Source organism: Scyliorhinus torazame, chromosome 9 (genome assembly GCF_047496885.1).
Source record: "Scyliorhinus torazame isolate Kashiwa2021f chromosome 9, sScyTor2.1, whole genome shotgun sequence".
Classification (NCBI taxonomy): domain Eukaryota; kingdom Metazoa; phylum Chordata; class Chondrichthyes; order Carcharhiniformes; family Scyliorhinidae; genus Scyliorhinus; species Scyliorhinus torazame.
In genome coordinates, this window is record NC_092715.1 from 100099657 (window position 1) to 100118461 (window position 18805).

At 50.5% G+C, this 18805-nt stretch overlaps 1 protein-coding gene across 4 annotated transcripts in view; it reads left to right on the forward strand.

Moving 5' to 3' along the window:
- rhobtb3 (Rho related BTB domain containing 3) overlaps positions 1-18805 on the forward strand; it is a 294119-nt gene that overhangs the window by 265039 nt on the left and 10275 nt on the right. For all 4 annotated transcript variants that reach the window (XM_072516320.1, XM_072516318.1, XM_072516319.1 and 1 more), the window contains one exon: positions 17972-18068. In XM_072516320.1, the coding sequence (XP_072372421.1) occupies positions 17972-18068 (97 nt within the window). The remainder of the gene's footprint in view (positions 1-17971; positions 18069-18805) is intronic.

Genomic DNA, 18805 nt, shown 5'->3' on the forward strand with positions numbered 1-18805 from the left:
GTGCTTGTTGTCGACGTTGTTGCTTTTGGTACACTTCTTGTTATTGGCTTTGATGTGGTTTTTGTGTTGGTTGGTTTTATTATCATGTTTGCTGCGCTCAAGGACCACACTCTGTGGATAATACGAGTCCTTCACACAGTTACTCGTGTCAGCGTGCTTTGTGGCATCTGCTGTTTTCTTGAGCGTGCCGTCACTGAGTTCGCGGCGCTCCCCGTCTGGAGTCATGTCCTTCTTACTTGAATCAGCTTTGGCTTGTCGATGCTCCCCATCTGGAGTCATGGCAGGTTCACTTGAGTCAGCTGAGGTTTCTTGATGCTCCGCGTCCGGAGTCAAAACATGCAGGAATGCATTTGCTTGTGGAGAGGCTCGAGCGGATGAGGATTGAATGAACGTGGTGTCACCGGAGTCACCAGTAGTCTCACTGTGATTGTCGAGTGCCTCTGTACACACAAGCTGAGGTCTGTCACGTTGCCCATCTGGTATGGGAAGTGGGATGCCGTCGTCACTTGTCGCACATAGAGTGGGTAGAGCCTCAGTAGCTTTTTGTCATTCACTTGAGCTGGGTAGACTGTCAGTGTCTTCTTCTGGTGGCTCAAACAACCTGGCTGGACTGTCATAGTTGCTTTGTTGTTCACGTGAGTGTGGTAGACTGTCATAGTCTTCTTGCTGTTCACTGGAGCGTGGAAGACTGTCATATAGTCTTCTTGATGTGCACTTGAGCATGGCAGACTGTCATAGTCTTTCTGTTGTTCACTGGAGTGTGACAGACTTGCATCGTCTGCTACTGGTTGCTCAGAGGAGGTTGCTAGACCCTCATGGCCTTGTTCATGCAAGGACTGGGCTTTGGAGTCTTGCATTGCTTCTATCGTGGAGGCTGTCCACGAGCTCGCTGTGGAGGCTTGTTTCACTCCCTCTGTGGAGTCTTGCAGCATTCCTTGTGTGGAATCGTGCATTGGTCTCGCTGTGGAGACTGTCATCACTTCTTGTTCATGCAAGGACTGCGCTGTGGAGTCTTGCGTTGCTTCTTGTGTGGAGGCTGGGACCCTTTGTGGTGTGTGGACCACTCTCTGTGTGGAGTCGGGGACCCTTCGCGGTGTGTGGACCACTCTCTGTGTGGCAGCAGGCCGCTCTCTGTGGGCTTGTACCGCTCTCTGTCTCTTGGTGTCAGGCCGCAGCATAATCCTGCACTCACGAGTCGGGATGTCGTATGTGCTGGGTTGAAGATCCTCAAATCCGAAGAACACATCTGCGCCTGTGTCAGATTCTTCGCTGTAGAACACATCTCATTGCGGTTCGGATTTGGTACTGGGGTCGCCATCACCGATGATGAAATCATCGTCTGAGTCGTAGTCTTTGTAGTGATCTGTACATCTATACATACATCTGCACATACACCAGGGACTGCAGACAGATGTAACAGCCACAGCATCACTAGAGGGCACCACAGATGGGTGTAAAGGGTCCAGCCCAAGGTAGGATCCGTCTCTTTCAGAAGCACAAGGCTAGGGAGCAGCAGCACACAGAGACAGCTCAGCATAGGCAGCTTACCTTAGCTTCACTGGTCATACCTCTTGACTATTACATCTAGTTAAGCTCTGAAAACAGAACAAACCTACTGAATTTGTGTTGACTGGACATCTACAATCTTTATTCAGACTTAGAGAATAATATATGGTACCGGAGTGATTTCAGACAGCTAGCCAGACACCAGCAAGAGAAGAAAAACTTAAACCGGATATTCGACTGTGGAAGACTTCGCAGCAAATGGATCCTCGACGACTAACTGATTCGATGGAACTTGTTGGAACTCCATGGCGGCTGGAAACAACCGGTAATTTAAGTTATAACTGGAAAATGTTTGAACAGATATTCCAAATATTTATTAAAGCTAATGAGTTAAGCCATGCCTCTGATGCAATGAAAATAGCCCAACTTCTCTCAACAGGAGGGAATGGAGCTAGAGAAATCTATAATTGCTTTAATTACTTAAAAGATGAAGTCAAATCGAAAGTAGAAATCATACTCAAAAAATTTGCTAAATGCTGTAAGAGTCCGTCTGGTGAGATGCTGGAAAGATTTATTTCGTGTCAGAGAAAAGGAGGGCCCATCTCTGATTTTATTACAAATCTCAAGTTAATACCACAAGGCTGTGATTATGCTGATTTCAGAGACACTGTGATAATGCATCAGTTAATTTCTGGACTATCTGATAAAAATTTGAGGGAAGAACTATTACAAAATAAGCATCTAACTCCAGAAATCGCTAAACAAAAATTCCTTGCTTATGAACAAAAACAAAATCAATACTGTCAAACACAGAATCAGTGTCCAGAAAAGAAAATCGGAAAAAACGCCGCCAAAACTTACCACGAGGCAGAGACAGGATTGAAGGAAGTTCTGAGCGGCAGCCATCTTGAGGAAGGAGGCGCACATGCGCAGTTGTGCCAAGAGCGCATAGTAAAGGAAACTCGAATTGCGCATGCGCAATCGAGTCTGGCACACAACGCCACTAGCGTCATGATGTCAGGTGACCAGGACCACGCCCACGAAAATGAACAAAAATAAATTTTAAGCTGCAACACCCAATTTTCGTGCCTCAAAAGACAGAACAATGCCCGAACTTACACCAGCAGTAAAAAAAAATAACTTTCACAACACCCTGGAACAAGTAGTAAGCACAACCCTCGAAGATGATATGGTCCTTGTAGACTATGACTCAGGTGAAGATTTCATCTTGGGAGATGGCTACCCCAGTACCAAATCCGAACCGCAACTAGAGGTGTTGTACCGTGAAGACCCCGACGATGAGTTCTTCAGAATGGGAAATCTTCAGCCCAGCATATATGACATCCCGACTCGTGAGTGCAGGATTATGCTGTGGCCTGACGCCAAGAAACAGAGAGTGGTCCACGCACCACGAAGGGTCCCAGCCTCCACACAAGAAGATGATTTGTTCAGTGAACTTGAAGAGAACAATCGCAACTCTGAAACAAAAAGCGATGATTTGTCTATCGAACAATACACACAATACTGCTCAGACATGGCTGAGTTATTCAGAGATGCTGATCACAGCATCAGGAACACGGTTGAACAGCTCAATACGACTCTTCTCATGGTAGATGAATCCAACACCATAATGCCATGGTAGATCGTCGATACATTGGATGACAACAATACTCAAGACGAAGATGACGCCACACAAAGAACACTGTACGACTCCACAAAGAGAGCGATGAAGGGCTCCACAGAGAGAGCGATGACAAACTCCACAGAGAGAGCGATGAAGGACTCCACAGAGAGAACGATGAAGGACTCCACAAAGAGAGCGACACAAGCCTCCACAAAGAGAGCGACGCAAGCTTCCACAAAGAGAGCGACACAAGCCTCCACAAAGAGAGTGACGCAAGCCTCCACAGACAGCTCGGTGACAGACTCAAAAATGGAAGCAAGCAAACACTCCATAGCGAACGCCATGCATGTACAAGACCATGAAGATCTATCAAGCTTATTTGCGCCACCAGAAGAAGACACTGAATGCCTACCCACTGTATGTGAGGCAAGTGACGAAGAAATCACAATTCCCATACAGGATGTGCAGGATCACAGCGAGACTGACATATCTCAGCTCATCTGCACAGAAGCACTCAATAATCAGAGGAGGGCCACCCATGAGTCCAAAGAGACCATGTCAATTGAAATCTTGAAGATTTTGACTCCAGAAAAGGAGCACAAAGAGATCAGAGATGATTCAAATGAATCTGAAATGACTCCAAAAGAGGAGCACCTAGAAATCAATGATGGTTCAAGTGAACCAGAAATGATTCTAGGAGAGGAGTACCAAGTAAGCAAAGAAGAGGAATCGAATCCACCACAAATGACTGATGTCACCAACATCAATGCAACATCAGATCATTCGCAAATTTCTCAAGAAGATATGCTCAATGTAGCAGATACCACAAAGGACACGGACACCAATAACTGTGACAATGACTCAAATCATCCACATGGCACACTCATTGAGCGCAACAAAAACCGCACGAAGCACATCAGAAACAAGAACAACAACAGAAACGACAAAAGCAACAAGAAGCATCCCAGAAACAACAAGGATGACAAGAAAAAGAGCAAGAATAAACGTGAAAGCAACGAAAATAGAATCAACAAGCATGACAAAAAGAATAACAAGAACGATAACAACAAGAACGCCAACGAAAACAACAAAGACAGAAACAACAGAAACAACAACAATGAAACAACGACCTTTACAACATGGTGCAACTCTGCACGTGAAGGACAATGCCACAGCACACTGCGAAACAATGACAAGACTACAAACATGCCATGGCATGATAAAGAATCTCACAAATTCACATCTGCTCCAGAACAAACAAGCAAAACAGCTTTCACGAACGATGACATACAGAATCAATACCACAAACACAAGAAAAAGTCGAGGTCAGACAATGGTGTGACATAGAATCGCAACCCGCAATAAAATGGAACAAGCGAAAAAGGTGTCCACATCATTAAACGGCTCATCAGCAAAGCAGCAGAGTCACGTCCCGACACCAACCTAGCCCTGTTATCGTACCGAGCAACCCCAATGAGCTCAGGACTGTCGCCAGTGCAAATGCTCTTCGGCAGAGACATCCGGACAACCCTACCGGCAAAGCAATTTCGAGACCCCGGCAACGCACTGGTTCTCGACGACATGTGGGCACAATGCTCCAAACAAAAACTATACTACGATCAACATGCGATCCCACTCAAGCCACTGACAATAGGTGACACCATCAGAATCAGGGACCCAGAAGGCGGATGGTCTGAGTCAGCCACGGTGATCAGGCAGGAGGCACCGCAGTCCTACATTGTCAAATTGTCTGCGTGAGTACTTTCTCGCCGTAACCGCTGGGATCTATTAGAGATTTGACCTACAACGCCAGTATTTCCCACACTTGACTTGACCGAGTCCATTTGTCCACAGGACGTTCCTCGCCACACAACGCCAGACAGTACTCCTCATGACATCAAACTATCATCCTTCCTACCACCGTTAAGACGCTTCAGCAGACGCCCTAAGGCACTCGACCAGCTAGATTTGTAACGACACTACAACACACGCACAAGACGAATATGGACATTTCTCACGATGGACTCACAACACGGTTAATTGTTTCTGTATTACTTTTATCGTTTTCACAGAGTGCAGATTTGCATATTCTCACCACTCGTTATGTACAGTTTTCTTGAGGCCAGCCTTGAAAACATGTCCAATAAAGGGGGGGGTTGTAGTGATCTGTACATCTGTACATTCCCGTACCAGCCTCCCCGAACAGGCGCCAAAATGTGGCGACTAGGGGCTTTTCACAGTAACTTCATTGAAGCCTACTTGTGACAAAAGGCGATTTTCATTTCATTCATTTCATTCACATACATCTGCACATACACCAGAGACTGCAGACAGATGTAACAGCCACAGCATCACTAGAGGGCATCACAGACGGCATAAAGGGTCCAGCCCAAGGTAGGATCCGCCTCTTTCAGAAGCACAAGGCTAGGGAGCAGCAGCAGACAGCTCAGCATAGGCAGCTTACCTGAGCTGCACTGGTCATACCTCTTGACTGTATTACATCTAGTTAAGCTCTGGAAACAGAACAAACCTACTGAATAAAGTATTTGTGTTAACTGGAAGTCTACAATCTTTATTCAGACTTAGAGAATAATATAGCCTTCTAGGATCTAGGACCATATCATCACGTTTTGTGTCGGAGCTGGCATTGGGCTCGCGATGTCCAAAGAAGAATTCAAGGTCTGAGTCATAGACTTCAAGGACTGTATCATCTCTTTGGGCGGTGCTTACTGCTTGTTGCAGGCTTCTGCGGAGGTTACTTTCAGCTACTGGTCGAATTTCAGGCATTGTGCTGTCATTCCAGGTGAAAGAATCTGGTTTTGAGGCTTTAACATTTTTTCCCCTTGTTTTGGGACATTTCCCCTTTAAGTGGGCATGGTCCGGGGCCTCTGATGTCACAACGCTTGTGACATAGAGCATAGGAAGCGATTGCGCATGCGCGGATCGCTGTTCCTTTACTTTGCGCATCTCTCTCAACTGCGCATGTGCGGTACCTTTTCCAAGATGGCCGCCGATCAAAATTGTCGTTCGTTTCTCTGGGACCTCGGCCTCGTGGTGAGTACTGGTGCTCTCTTACCGTTTTCTGTTGATTTGTTTGTGTTTTCCTTGAAATATTGTTCGAATTTGTCCAGGATTGCCTGGAAGTCGCTCCTGTTTTGCCCTTTGGAGAACTTGAATGTTTTGAAGATTTCTTCTGCTCTGGCACCCGCGATGGTGAGCAGAAGCTCTGTCTTTTCAGCATCGGCCACGTCTTGTAGGTCGGCTGCTACCAGGAAAATCTCAAACCTTTGCCTGAATGCCCGCCAGTTTGCACTGAGATTGCCGTGGCACCTGAGCCGCTGTGGAACCGTAATCTCGATCAGCTTGTCTGGGTGTTGTTGCTGATTGCCACTGTTTGCTGAGTTGTAACTATATGGATTTAAACAGTTACTCACTGGTACCATGTTTTTTTATGCTCTTGACGTAGCATAAGCTGCTTCCTTGATGTGCACTCTGACAAAGGAAGGTTCAGACTTGGAGATAGCTTTAACACGTTTATTAAACTATTAACAATTCTCCTACTTGGATTCGACTCTACTGTTAATCCTGCTATAGCAGACTGACGAACCAGTCTGCTACAATCCATGTGGTGGGTGTGATGTTCAATCAATCCTGTGTCTGTACTCACTGAGTGTCTCCACTGGAAAGAGACTGAGCATGTGTGCTGTGTCCTTATATATGGGTTGGTGTAATGCCCTCCTGTAGTAATGTCAACTCTGTGTGTATCTTGAATGACCATTGGTTGTGTCCTATCTTACTGACCTATTGGTTGACTGTCTGTGTGTCATGTCTCTGGTGCTCCCTCTAGAGTCTAGCTAGGTGTAGTGTATGTACATTAACTCTTTGTGTACTTACAGTGATGTATATCACTACAGTGTATATATCACACAATACCTACAGCACGTGGCTAAGAGCTAGTCTGGTTCAGTCAGACAGAGCAATCACACTTAGGTTAGCAGAGAACTCACAGAGAACTGAGCTAACTGTGTGACAGGTTCAATAAATCAAATTGAACTAACTTCAAGGTCTGGAGTATATTTCAGTTATAACTGCATCCCGTTGCAGCCCGTGTTATCTCAGTGTGCTTAACACGACATGGTACCGGAAGACTGCTATCCCTAGGAGGTTTACCTCAATCTGTTCCGTGACGACCAGCAAATGTATCCTGGCACCATGGAGAAGATCCAGGCTCCTCAACAGCTGCAGCCCTCCGGCAATCTCAGTGCCAACTGGCGAATTTTCAAGCAAAGGTTTCTGCTGAACATCGAAGCCTCAGAACTCGAGGGTGCGTCTGATACAAGAAAGAACGCGCTTCTCCTCTCAACTGCGGGGGATCAAGCCATCCAACTCTTCAACTCGTTTAACTTCACCGAAGGCCAGGACAAGACAAAGTTTCAGACCATCCTGGACAAGTTTGATAGTCATTGTGACGTGGACACCAATGAAATCTTGAAGCGCTATCTGTTCAAACAACACCTACAAGGTAAAGGTGAATCTTTCAACTCCTTCTTAACTAATCTCCATCTACTAGCGCTGTCCTGCAACTTTGGTGATATTGCTGACTCCATGATCAGAGACCAAATCGTTTTTGGAGCTCACTCTGATCCTCTGAGAGAGCAGCTTTTAAAAATCAGGCATATGGCCCTGTCAGTCGCGATTGAAACATGTACAGTGCATGAGCATGCCAAAAATCGGTATTCCCAATGGCTGAAAATGGAAAACTTGCCTCCCACGAGGCAGAGAGTGTGCAGGACATTGCCCGGATGCAGCACCTCAGCATTGACGAGAGCGGCCATTGTGCGCACTCTTCCCGGAGCCCCACACATGCGCGATGCGAATGGGATAATGAAGCGGCCGATCACCACACTGCGCAGGTGCGAACGTCTGCCGACCGCACAGCGCATGTGCGACGACGCACGGAGCGTCATGACGTCATGACGTGCCCAAATTGCGGCACCACCCACTTAAAGAAACACTGCCCTGCAAGAGGCAGGCACTGTTTAAATTGCGGAAAGCCTGGACACTATGCAGCCCTGTGCAGGTCTGCACCACCAGTCAAGGGCCAGCGCTCCCAATTCCAACACAGGCACGTTCGGAGTGTCCGACAAGGTTTACAGGATTCTGATCCTGGCAGCATTACGGATCCAGAGGACGATTGCCTGGAGCCCCCTACCATGTGGGCATCATTACCACACGTGAACATGCCTTACCGACGGAGCCTGCCTCTCCTCACTGTGGGTTCTGCGGACGAATGGCGTGCGGTGATGCAAGTAAATCAATGCTCTATCCAGTTCAAGCTGGACACAGGTGCTTCTGTCAATCTCCTTTCACAGGCGGATTTCAACCGCATCAAGAAGCCACCCAAGCTCCTTCCAGACTATAACGGCAATGCCATCACAGCACTGGGATCCTGCCATCTGCTCGTCTCCAACAGGAGCATTCACGCAAGGCTAAGGTTTGAAATCGTTAAGCCAGACAGGGCCTCCCTGCTCGGCGCACATGCATGCAAGCTGCTAAACCTTGTGCAGCGGGTCTACACAATAACCTCCCTCAACGTGGATCTTCAAGCCGGCATTGACGACATCCTCGCTCAGTATCCGGATGTGTTTGACGGATGGGTACTCTGCCATATCGGTACAAGATCCTGCTGCGGCCTGATGCCACGCACAACGCCGGGTCCCGGCTCCACTGAAGGAGCGCCTGAAGGCGCAGCTAAAGGATCTTCAGGACCAGGGCATCATCTCCAAATTTACAGAACCGACTGACTGGGTCAGCTCAATGGTATGTGTAAAGAAGCCTTCGGGGGAGCTGTGCATCTGCATTGATCCCAAGGATCTCAATAAAAATACAATGCGGAAACACTACCCGATCCCGAAGTGGGAGGAACTCACAAGTGAGATGGCACACACCTGGTTTTCCACCAAGTTAGATGTGTCACATGGATTCTGGCAAATTCAGCTGGATGAGTCCAGGAGAAGGCTCTGCACCTTCAACACACCGTTTGGCAGGTACTGCTACAATCATATGCCATTCGGTATTGTCTCGGCCTCGGAGATCTTCCATAGAATCATGGAGCAGATGATGGAGGGCATTGAAGGGGTTCGTGTGTATGTGAATGACATCATCATATGGTTCATGACCCCTGAAGATCACATCTCTCGTCTCCAGCAGGTATTCCGCCGTGTCCATGCCAATGGCCTCAAGCTGAACAGGGCCAAGTGTTGCTTTGGCATGTCGACACTTAAGTTCTTAGGTGACCAGATATCTCAGCAGGGTGTGCGCCCGGACACAGACAAGGTCAAGGCCTTCAAAGCCATGAAGACCCCTGAAGACAAGAAGGCAGTGCTGCGCTTCCTAGGCATGGTAAACTTTTTGGGCAAGTTTATCCCAAACCTGGCCTCACACACCACGGCCCTCAGACACCTGGTGAAAAAGTCTACTGCCTTAGAGTGGTTGGAGCTGAAAGCCAAGCTCACCACTGCACCTGTATTGGCATTTTTTGACCCTGGCAGGGAAACTAAAATCTCGACAGATGCGAGCCAGGACGTCATCGGCGCGGTGTTGCTTCAGCGCGATGACACCTCATCCTGGGCACTGGTTGCCTACGCATCACGTGCGATGACACCCACCGAGTGGCAGTATGCCCTAATTGAAAAGGAATGCCTGGGCCTTCTCACAAGAATTCCCGATTATGTCTACGGGCTGCCAACGTTCACTGTCGAGACGGACCACAGGCCTCTGGTCCACATTATCCACAAGGACCTGAACGACATGATGCCCCGGCTGCAGCGCATCCTCCTCAGACTCAGAAGGTACGACTTTGAACTTGTGTACATGCCTGACAAGGAGCTCATTATTGCGGATGCCTTGTCCCGCTCCATGACCTTGCCTGCTGACCCACCGGCATTCATCCAACAGATCGAATCACAGGTGCAGCTGTGGGCCAACAACCTCCCGGCGTCGGATGAAAAGGTGATCTGCATTCGCGACTAGACAACCAAAGACACTCTTCTGCAGCGTGTCATGCGCCACCTCGACAATGGCTGACAAAACGGGCAATGCCTTCAATTCTTCAATGTGAAGGACGATCTGACGGTGGTTGATGGTATCCTCCTCAAGCTGGACCGCATTATCATTCCACTCAGTTTCCAGAGCTTGGTGCTCCGGCAAATCCATGAGGGACATCTGGGTGTTGAGAAGTGCAGGCGCAGAGCTAGGCAAGCTGTCTACTGGCCTGGGATTAGTCAGGACATCTCAAATATGGTCCTCAACTGTCCGACCTGTCAACGCTTCCAGCCAGCAGAGCGCAAGGAGACGCTTCAGCAGCACAAAATCATGACCTCCCCGTGGTCCAAGGTGGGCATCGACCTCTTCCACGCCAATGGTCGTGATTATGTGTCAATCATTGATTATTTTTCCAACTACCCAGAGATCGTGAAGCTCTCGGATCCAAGACCGTCATCAAGGCCTGTAAGGAGACGTTCTCCAGGCATGGTATTCCACTCACTGTCATGAGTAACAACGGTCTTTGCTTCAGCAGCCAAGAGTGGTCAAGATTTGCCCAGTTATATCAGTTTCATCATGCCACTTCCAGCCCACATTACCCGCAGTCCAACGGGAAGGTTGAGAAAGGGGTGCACATAGTGAAGCAGCTCATCTGCAAGGCCGCGGATTCTGCTTCTGACGCCAACCTTGCGCTGCTTGCGTACAGGGCAAACCCTCTGTCTACCGGCATGTCACCGGCTCAACTCCTGATGAACAGGGACCTGCGGACTGCTCTTCCAGCCATACACTTGCCTTATGAACATTTGTTTTGTTTGCTATGTTCTGTTTTCACACATTAGACACCTGTTTACACATGTACATATGTTCCCCTCTGCCACTGTATGTAAATAAGTTAGTTTTTTGGCCTACACATGGCTGGTTTAGCACACTGGGCTAAATCGCTGGCTTTTAAAGCAGACCAAGGCAGGCCAGCAGCACGGTTCAATTCCCGTACCAGCCTCCCCGAACAGGTGCTGGAATGTGGCGACTAGGGGCTTTTCACAGTAACTTCATTGAAGCCTACTCGTGACAATAAGCGATTTTCATTTCATTTCATACTTTCACATATGCTACAGAAAAACATTTCCAAAGGGGAGATGTCATGATATGCAGACATGCACATAATGAGATACAGACAGGCAGCTAATGAACACAGCGAACAGGACATAATCAATCAGCAGGCAGAATACTTGAGGGTGGTTTCCCACTATAAAAGGCACGAGGCACTCACACTCCACCTCTTTCTACTGGGGACATCTACAGAGTGAGTCAGGTGTATATATCACATAACACCTACAGCACGTGGCTAAGAGCTATTCTGGTTCAGTCAGACAGAGTAATCACACTTAGGTTAGCAGAGAGGTCGAACTCACAGAGAACTGAGCTAACTGTATGACGGGTTCAATAAATCAAATTGAACTAACTTCAAGGTCTGGAGTATATTTCAGTTATAGCTGCAGCCCGTTGCAGCCCATGTTATCTCAGTGTACCTAACACGACAGAGGGAACAGGCCGAGCAGCCAGGGTGCCCCCCCCCCTCCACACCCCCCTCCCCCCCCCCCCCCCCCCACAGAACCTGGGCGGTGCCCAAGCACCGACCACCATTACGGCGGCCATCTTGCGGCACATCCACTGACAACCCACCTCGGCCCCTGGTTCTACACAGTGACACCGGCCATATGGGAACGCCCACCCCCGCATCCCGTCACAGTGCCCCCCCCCACCACCGCCCCCGGGCCCCAAACACCCCACCCAACCTGCCTCTACCCACCGGGGGACCACCCAGGGCCACACCCATGGCAGCCGCAGCAGGGGTCCCCACGGTGCCGGACACCCGCGGGTCAGGGGTGCGGGTGTGGGGGAGGGACATGCGTGGGCGGAGCCTGCAGTGCCAACCAGCACCACCGTGTAGACCATCGAACCTGGTTGTGCACGGGAGTATGCACCATGCTAACATGTTAGCCTTTCACCCCCTGCAGACAATGTTGGCCACCCTGGTGATAGAACATAGAACAGTACAGTATAGTACAGGCCCTTCGGCCCACGATGTTGTGCCGACCATTTATCCTAATCTAAGATCGACCTAACCTACACCTCTTCAATTTACTGCTGTCCATGTGCCTGTCCAAGAGTCTTTTAAATGTCCCCAATGGCTCTGACTCCACCACCTCTGCTGGCAGTGCATTCCACGCACCCACCACTCTCTGTGTAAAGAACCTACCCCTGATATTTCCCCTATACCTTCCTCCAATCATCTTAAAACTATGTCCCCTCATGACAGCCATTTCCGCTCTGGGGATAATTCTCTGGCTATCCACTCTATCCATGCCTCTCATCACCTTGTACACCTCTATCAAGTCACCTCTTTGCCTTCTTCGCTCCAGTGAGTAAAGCCCTAGCTCCCTCAACCTTTCTTCATAAGACATGCCCTCCAGTCCAGGAACCATCCTGGTAAATCTCCTCTGCACCCTCTCCAAAGTATCCACATCCTTCCTATAATGAGGCGACCAGAACTGGACACAATATTACAGTGTGGTCTAACCAGGGTTTTATAAAGCTGCAGAAAAACCTCGCGACTCTTAAACTCAATCCCCCTGTTAATGAAAGTCAACACACCAAACGCCTTCTTGACAACCCTATCAACCTGGGTGGCAGCTTTGAGGGATCTATGTACGTTGACCCCAAGATCCCTCTGTTCCTCCACACTTCCAAGAATCCTGCCTTTAACTCTGTATTCAGCATTCAAATTCGACATTCCAAAATGAATCACTTCACATTTATCTCGGTTGAACTCCACCTGCCACTTCTCAGCCTAGCTCTGCATCCTGTCAATGTTTTGTTTTAACCGGCAACAGTCCTTGACACTATCTACAACTCCACCAACCTTCGTGTCATCGGCAAACTTACTAATCCACCCTTCCACTTCCTCATCCAAGTCATTTATAAAAACCACAAAGAGCAGAGGTCCCAGAACAGATCCCTGCAGGACACCACTGGTCAGCAACCTCCAGACGGAATACTTCCATTCCACGACCACTCGTTTTCTTCTTTTGGCCAGCCAATTCTGTATCCACACAGCCAAATTTCCCTGTATCCCATATCCCCAAACTTTCTGAATGAGCCTACCATGGGGAACCTTATCAAATGCCTTACTGAAATCCATATACATCACATCCACTGCCCGACCTTCATCAATGTGTCTCATCACATCCTCAAAGAATTCTATGAGGCTTGTGAGGCATGACCTGTCCCTCACAAAGCCATGCTGACTATCTTTAATCAAACTATGTTTTTCTAAATAATCATAAGTCCTATCTCTCAGAACCCTTTCCAATATTTTGGTCACCACAGATGTAAGACTGATGGGTCTGTAATTCTCAGGGATTTCCCTATTCCCTTTCTTGAACGGGGGAACAATATTCACCTCCCTCCAATCATCTGGTACTACTCCAGTTGAGAGTGAGGATGCAAAGATCATTGCCAACCGCGCAGCAATCTCCTCCCTCGCTTCCCATAGTAACCTTGGGTATATCCCGTCAGTCCCAGGGGACTTATCTATCCTGATGCTTTTCAAAATTTTCAGCACATCCTCCTTCTTAATACCAACCTGTTCAAGTCTGTTAACCTGGTTCACCCTATTCTCATGAGCAACAAGGTCCCTCTCTCTAGTGAATGGTCACAGCTCTATGAGATGCACTGCGGCCGCGTGAGCGGGAGTCACTCGGAGAGAAGGAGCAAAGCGGGCAACAGCAGGGTGGCCAGCAGTGGAACGGGCTGCAGAGGGGCAGGTGGCGACCACACAAGCTGGAGGGCCGGCCGGCCAACAGGCCGAGGAGGAGGAAGTGCCAAGAAGCTTTGTGTATACCGCCGTCGCCTTTCATTCGAGAACCTGCCGGACCGGGCATTCTGTTGGAGACTCCGGCTGAGCAGAGAGACAGTGTGACACATCTGCCAGATGATGGCACCCCTGGAAACACAGGGGTATGGGGGGGGAGGACACCCGCCCCCGGTGATGGTCGCCCTGAACTTCCATGCGACAGGGTTCTTCCAGTCGCCGAATTTGGACCTGTCCAGGATCTCACAGACCTCAGGTGCATCCACGGCATCACGGAGGCCCTATATGCCCAGGCGGTGCAAAACATTCATTTCCATGTGGACTGAGCCCACCAGGATGCCCGAGCAGCGGGGTTCTCCGCCATCGCCGGGATGATCGGCGGGATGCATGTCGCCCTACGGGCACTGGCGGATTACAGGCCGCTGTACACAAACCAAAAGGGGGACCAGTCAATGATCTTCCAACTGGTCTGTGCCCATCAGCTGCGCATCGTGCACCTCTGCGCCGCCCAATACCCAGGCTGTGAGCACAATTCCTTCATCCTGGCACATTTGGTGATCCCTGACACATTCGAGGGGTGGCACCCCCGCCCCCCCCACCGGCTGAGGGGTTGGCACCTGGATGACATGGGGTCACCCGCTGGAGCCGTGGCTCATGACACCTATCCGGAGGCCACAGACCAACGCGGACACCCGCCACAATAATGCGCATATAGCGACCAGGAGTGTTGGCAAGCGGTGCTTCGGCATCCTGAAGATGCGGTTCCAGTGCGTGGACTGCTCTGGAGGGGCCCTCCAGTACAAGGTGGAGAGGGTCGCCCGCATTGTGGCGGCCTGCTGCATCCTTCACAACATCGTGCAGCAGAGGGGCGATGTGCAGGAGGAGGAGGAGGAAGGCAGGTCTCGACTGACAAGGAGGGCGTGGGGGTGGATGAGCAGGACATGGGCCCAGGCAGGGACGGGAGGCCGCAAGACGTTATCACCAGGGCCAACACGCACGGGACACTCTGATCGCCTCCAGGTTCAACGACTAGGAGGGAGGGGATGGAGGGGCAGTGTTGGCCAGGGGCACGGATGCCAGATCCCAGACCATCACCCCCTCATTTCCCACACCGCTTGCACCCCCCTCTGTTATACATACTTGCAACGCCACAAGCTGGATGCCCTGGGTTGGCAGTAACAACGGGTCTGATCCATGGGCTGGAGGATGATGACAACCCGCTCTGCGATGAACACGTTTGACTCATGCCCACAGTAGCATCTTCCACCTGGGTGATACCTGCATGTGAGCTGGCCAGTTCATCACACGGTCCCATCGAATCCCTGGGGTGGGCGTGCTGGCGACAGTTGGGGGGGGGGGGGGGGGGGGACGGTCCTCCCACAGTGCGTGCACTGGTCTCCCCCCTGACCAGCCCACCCCCACACACATCAGACAGAGCACCGAGACAGGTTGTCACAGTGGTAACAGGTGTTTATTGTGAAGAAATATAGACAGTCTGTGCCCTAGCCCCTATAACTAAACTGAACCCTGCACCCATGCCAACCTAACTGGTGTCTAACTTTATGGCCTTTGGGGTCTTAACATTACACCGAGGTGGTTCCCCAGACAGTACAGCAGGGGTGGAGGTGGCCTGCTGTGATTCCTACCCTGCGACTAGGATCCCCGTTGGGGCGCTTTTCCTGGGGAGACGCGGCCTGGATGGGTCCGGCCGCAGGTCGGCTGTCCCGGGTGGCGTGGTGCCGCCCTGTTCTGGCCACGGCCCACTATATGCACCAGGGACAGTGGGGGGGGGGGGGGGGGGAGTCCGGGGTGCTGCAGTGTTCCGGCACCTCCCCTGCGGGAGTCACCGGCACGGGCCCCATCATCTCCTCCTCTCTCAGGGTGCCCGATGGCCCCCGGGCTACCCCATTGGACAGGGGTGCGAACGGAGCCATTCCGAGGGCCACCCCGCCACCTGGCACTGCCGATCCTGGAGGCCCGCTCTGGTCTCAACCAGGGTCTGCAAACACGTGGCCATGGAGCACAGGGAGTGGGCCATCTCTGTCTGGGGCTGCACCACATTACGCTGCGACTGTGCCACCATCCTGTGGGCCTATGCCACATCAGCCAGGGACTGGGCCAGTTCCCTCTGGGACTGTGCCACCTCCCTCTGTGTCTGCGCTACGCTGGCCAGCACCTGGGCAATGCCGCTGACGTTCCCAGCCATGGCCTGCTCTAACTGGGCTATGCGGAGGAGCGCCGCTGCAATTTCCAGGTTGTTCTGGCACACGGCTGCCTGTGAGAGGGCAGCCCTGTCCTGGACCTCGGCCACCACCTGCACAGAATGCCCCAGGCCTTGGGCATGCTGATCCACAGCCGGAACCGTACCCCCACCCCCGCAATGCCTCCACCACGGACAGTGTCTGCCTGGGTGGCACACATGGCTGGCACCACACACAGCTCCTGCACGGGAATGGACTTCTCCACCTGCAGGTGCTGGATGCTCGCTGACATCCCTTCTCGTAGTCCCTGGCTGACTGCATTTCCACTGTGGCTGGGACTGGATGTTCCAGGAGCCCAGACCCGTCTGGACGGCAACTGATTCCTGGGGCCGGCCGGCCCTCCAACCATCCGGCCTCTCGGCTGCTCCTACCTCTACCTGCTGTACTGGATATGATGTGTGGTGCGCACCAACTAGTGTCCCAAGAGCCTCTTCACTAATGTGCCCAACCGAGGAGATAGCCTATGGGATGGTGGAGGGTCTTGGATACAGCTGTGACGGAAAGTCCGTGTCCTCCTCCGACCCGAGCTCTGGGTTGTCCTGAGTCTCGGGCGGAGGACTGGTGTTTGGGCAGCTCTCCCCGTCAGTGCTCAGCTGCCTGGGGGTCACTGGCTTTGGCACTGGCTGGGGACGAGGGGCTCCAGCTGTACCGGCCCCATTTCCAGTAAGCGGGGTTTCACTTCCTCGCCCACGGCCAAACTCCACCTCGGCGACCTCCTTTTCCTCCAGTCTGCCAACCACGTCCGGGGCCCTCTGCTCTGCCACAGTGAGGGGCAGCAGGTCCTCGATGGGCCAAATGGCCTCTTTCTGTATTTCAGGGATTCTATGATATTCCTCTTCCTCTAGCCCACAAGGCCAGATTTTGTCTAAAGTTCCTCCTGCCCAAGCCCTGGTCGCACATCTTTCTTCAATTTCCTTCCGATCTCCCTCATGCCCTCACTGAACTCATCTTAATCATGAGACCCACCTGTTGCTCCTTTGTCAAAACAGCCCTGTCACCCACTGTTCTGGCAAACTCTCACCCTCGCCCGCTGCAGGTGTCTCTCCAACAGCCCCCCCTCCCCCGATAGATGTGGTGAGCCAGTTAAATCTGCATTCAGTTTGGCGAGATCGTATCATGCCAAGCGGGAGGGGATGTAAAAACCTGCTCCCTTACCCCAATCTCCCTTTCCTCTTCAAGATCCTTCACTGTGTTGTCACCTTCCATTGTGTGCCCATTTTCCCCAGAAATCCACGTTTGAAACTCACCAGATGAGTATCCTTGCCAATATTGAAACGGCTCTTGTCAGTCACAAATGACATCCTACATGACTGTACCAAAGGGAAACTTTACTTTCTCCATCCTTATATCTATAGCTTTGACATGGCAGACCGCACCATCTTCCTCCAATGCCCATCCACTGTCATCCAGCTGGAGGGATGCTCTCTCGTTTCGTCCTTAGTGATCTAATTACAATCAAGAATCTCACTTGTAATGGCGTCTCTTCATGCTCCTGTACCTGTTAGCTCCCGTGTCCCCCAGGGCACGGAATATTTGCAGATCAATCCACACTGATTCCTGTTGAATTTTTACTCTTGTAACTCCTTTGCTGTTGCCATTTCAGGAATGTAATGGAGTCTATTGGTGGTGTGTATATTTTAATCTGGAATACTTTATTTTCAGTTCCACAATGCCACACGATTGTCCACTTGGTTACTGCATTTCATTGCCAGCAACTACCTCATCTTCAGTCAGAAGCTGGAATTTCAAGAGCTTTCTGGTAAGATGTACATCACAGCTAAAGCAAACAATTTTACAAAGTTTATAAAGATTTTCCTCCATCTGTTAACATAGATACATAGAAGATATGAGCAGGAGGAGGCCTTTTGGCCCTTCGAGCCTGCTCCGCATTTATCATGATCATGGCTGATCATCCAACTCAATAGCCTAATCCTGCTTTCCCCCCATAGCCTTTGATCCCATTCTCCCCAAGTGCGATATCCAGCAGCCTCTTGAATACATTCAAAGTTTTAGCATCAACTACTTCCTGTGGTAATGAATTCCACAGGCTCACCACTCTTTGTGTGAAGAAATGTCTCCTTATCGTTTATTTAATAAACATTTTATTGAGGTAACGACAACAAAATAAACAATATACATGAAACCATAAACCTAGTGCAAAAGCCATTTACCTCTCGTACAGGTCCCACCCTTATGAACCCCCTACTCCAATATAAACTATTCCCCCCCCCCTCTGCTGACGATTAATTTCCCGCAAAGAAGTCGACAAACGGTTGCCACCTCCGGTTGAACCCTACCAGCGACCCTCTAAAGGCAAACATGATTTTCTCCAATCAGAGAAAGCTAGCCATGTCCGATAGCCAGGTCTCCAACTTCGGGGGCTTGGAGTCCCTCCAAGCTAATAGTATCCGTCTCTGGGCTATCAGGGAAGCAAAGGCCAGGACGTCACTTTCTCCTCCTGGATTCCCGGGTCTTCAGACACCCCGAAAATCGCCA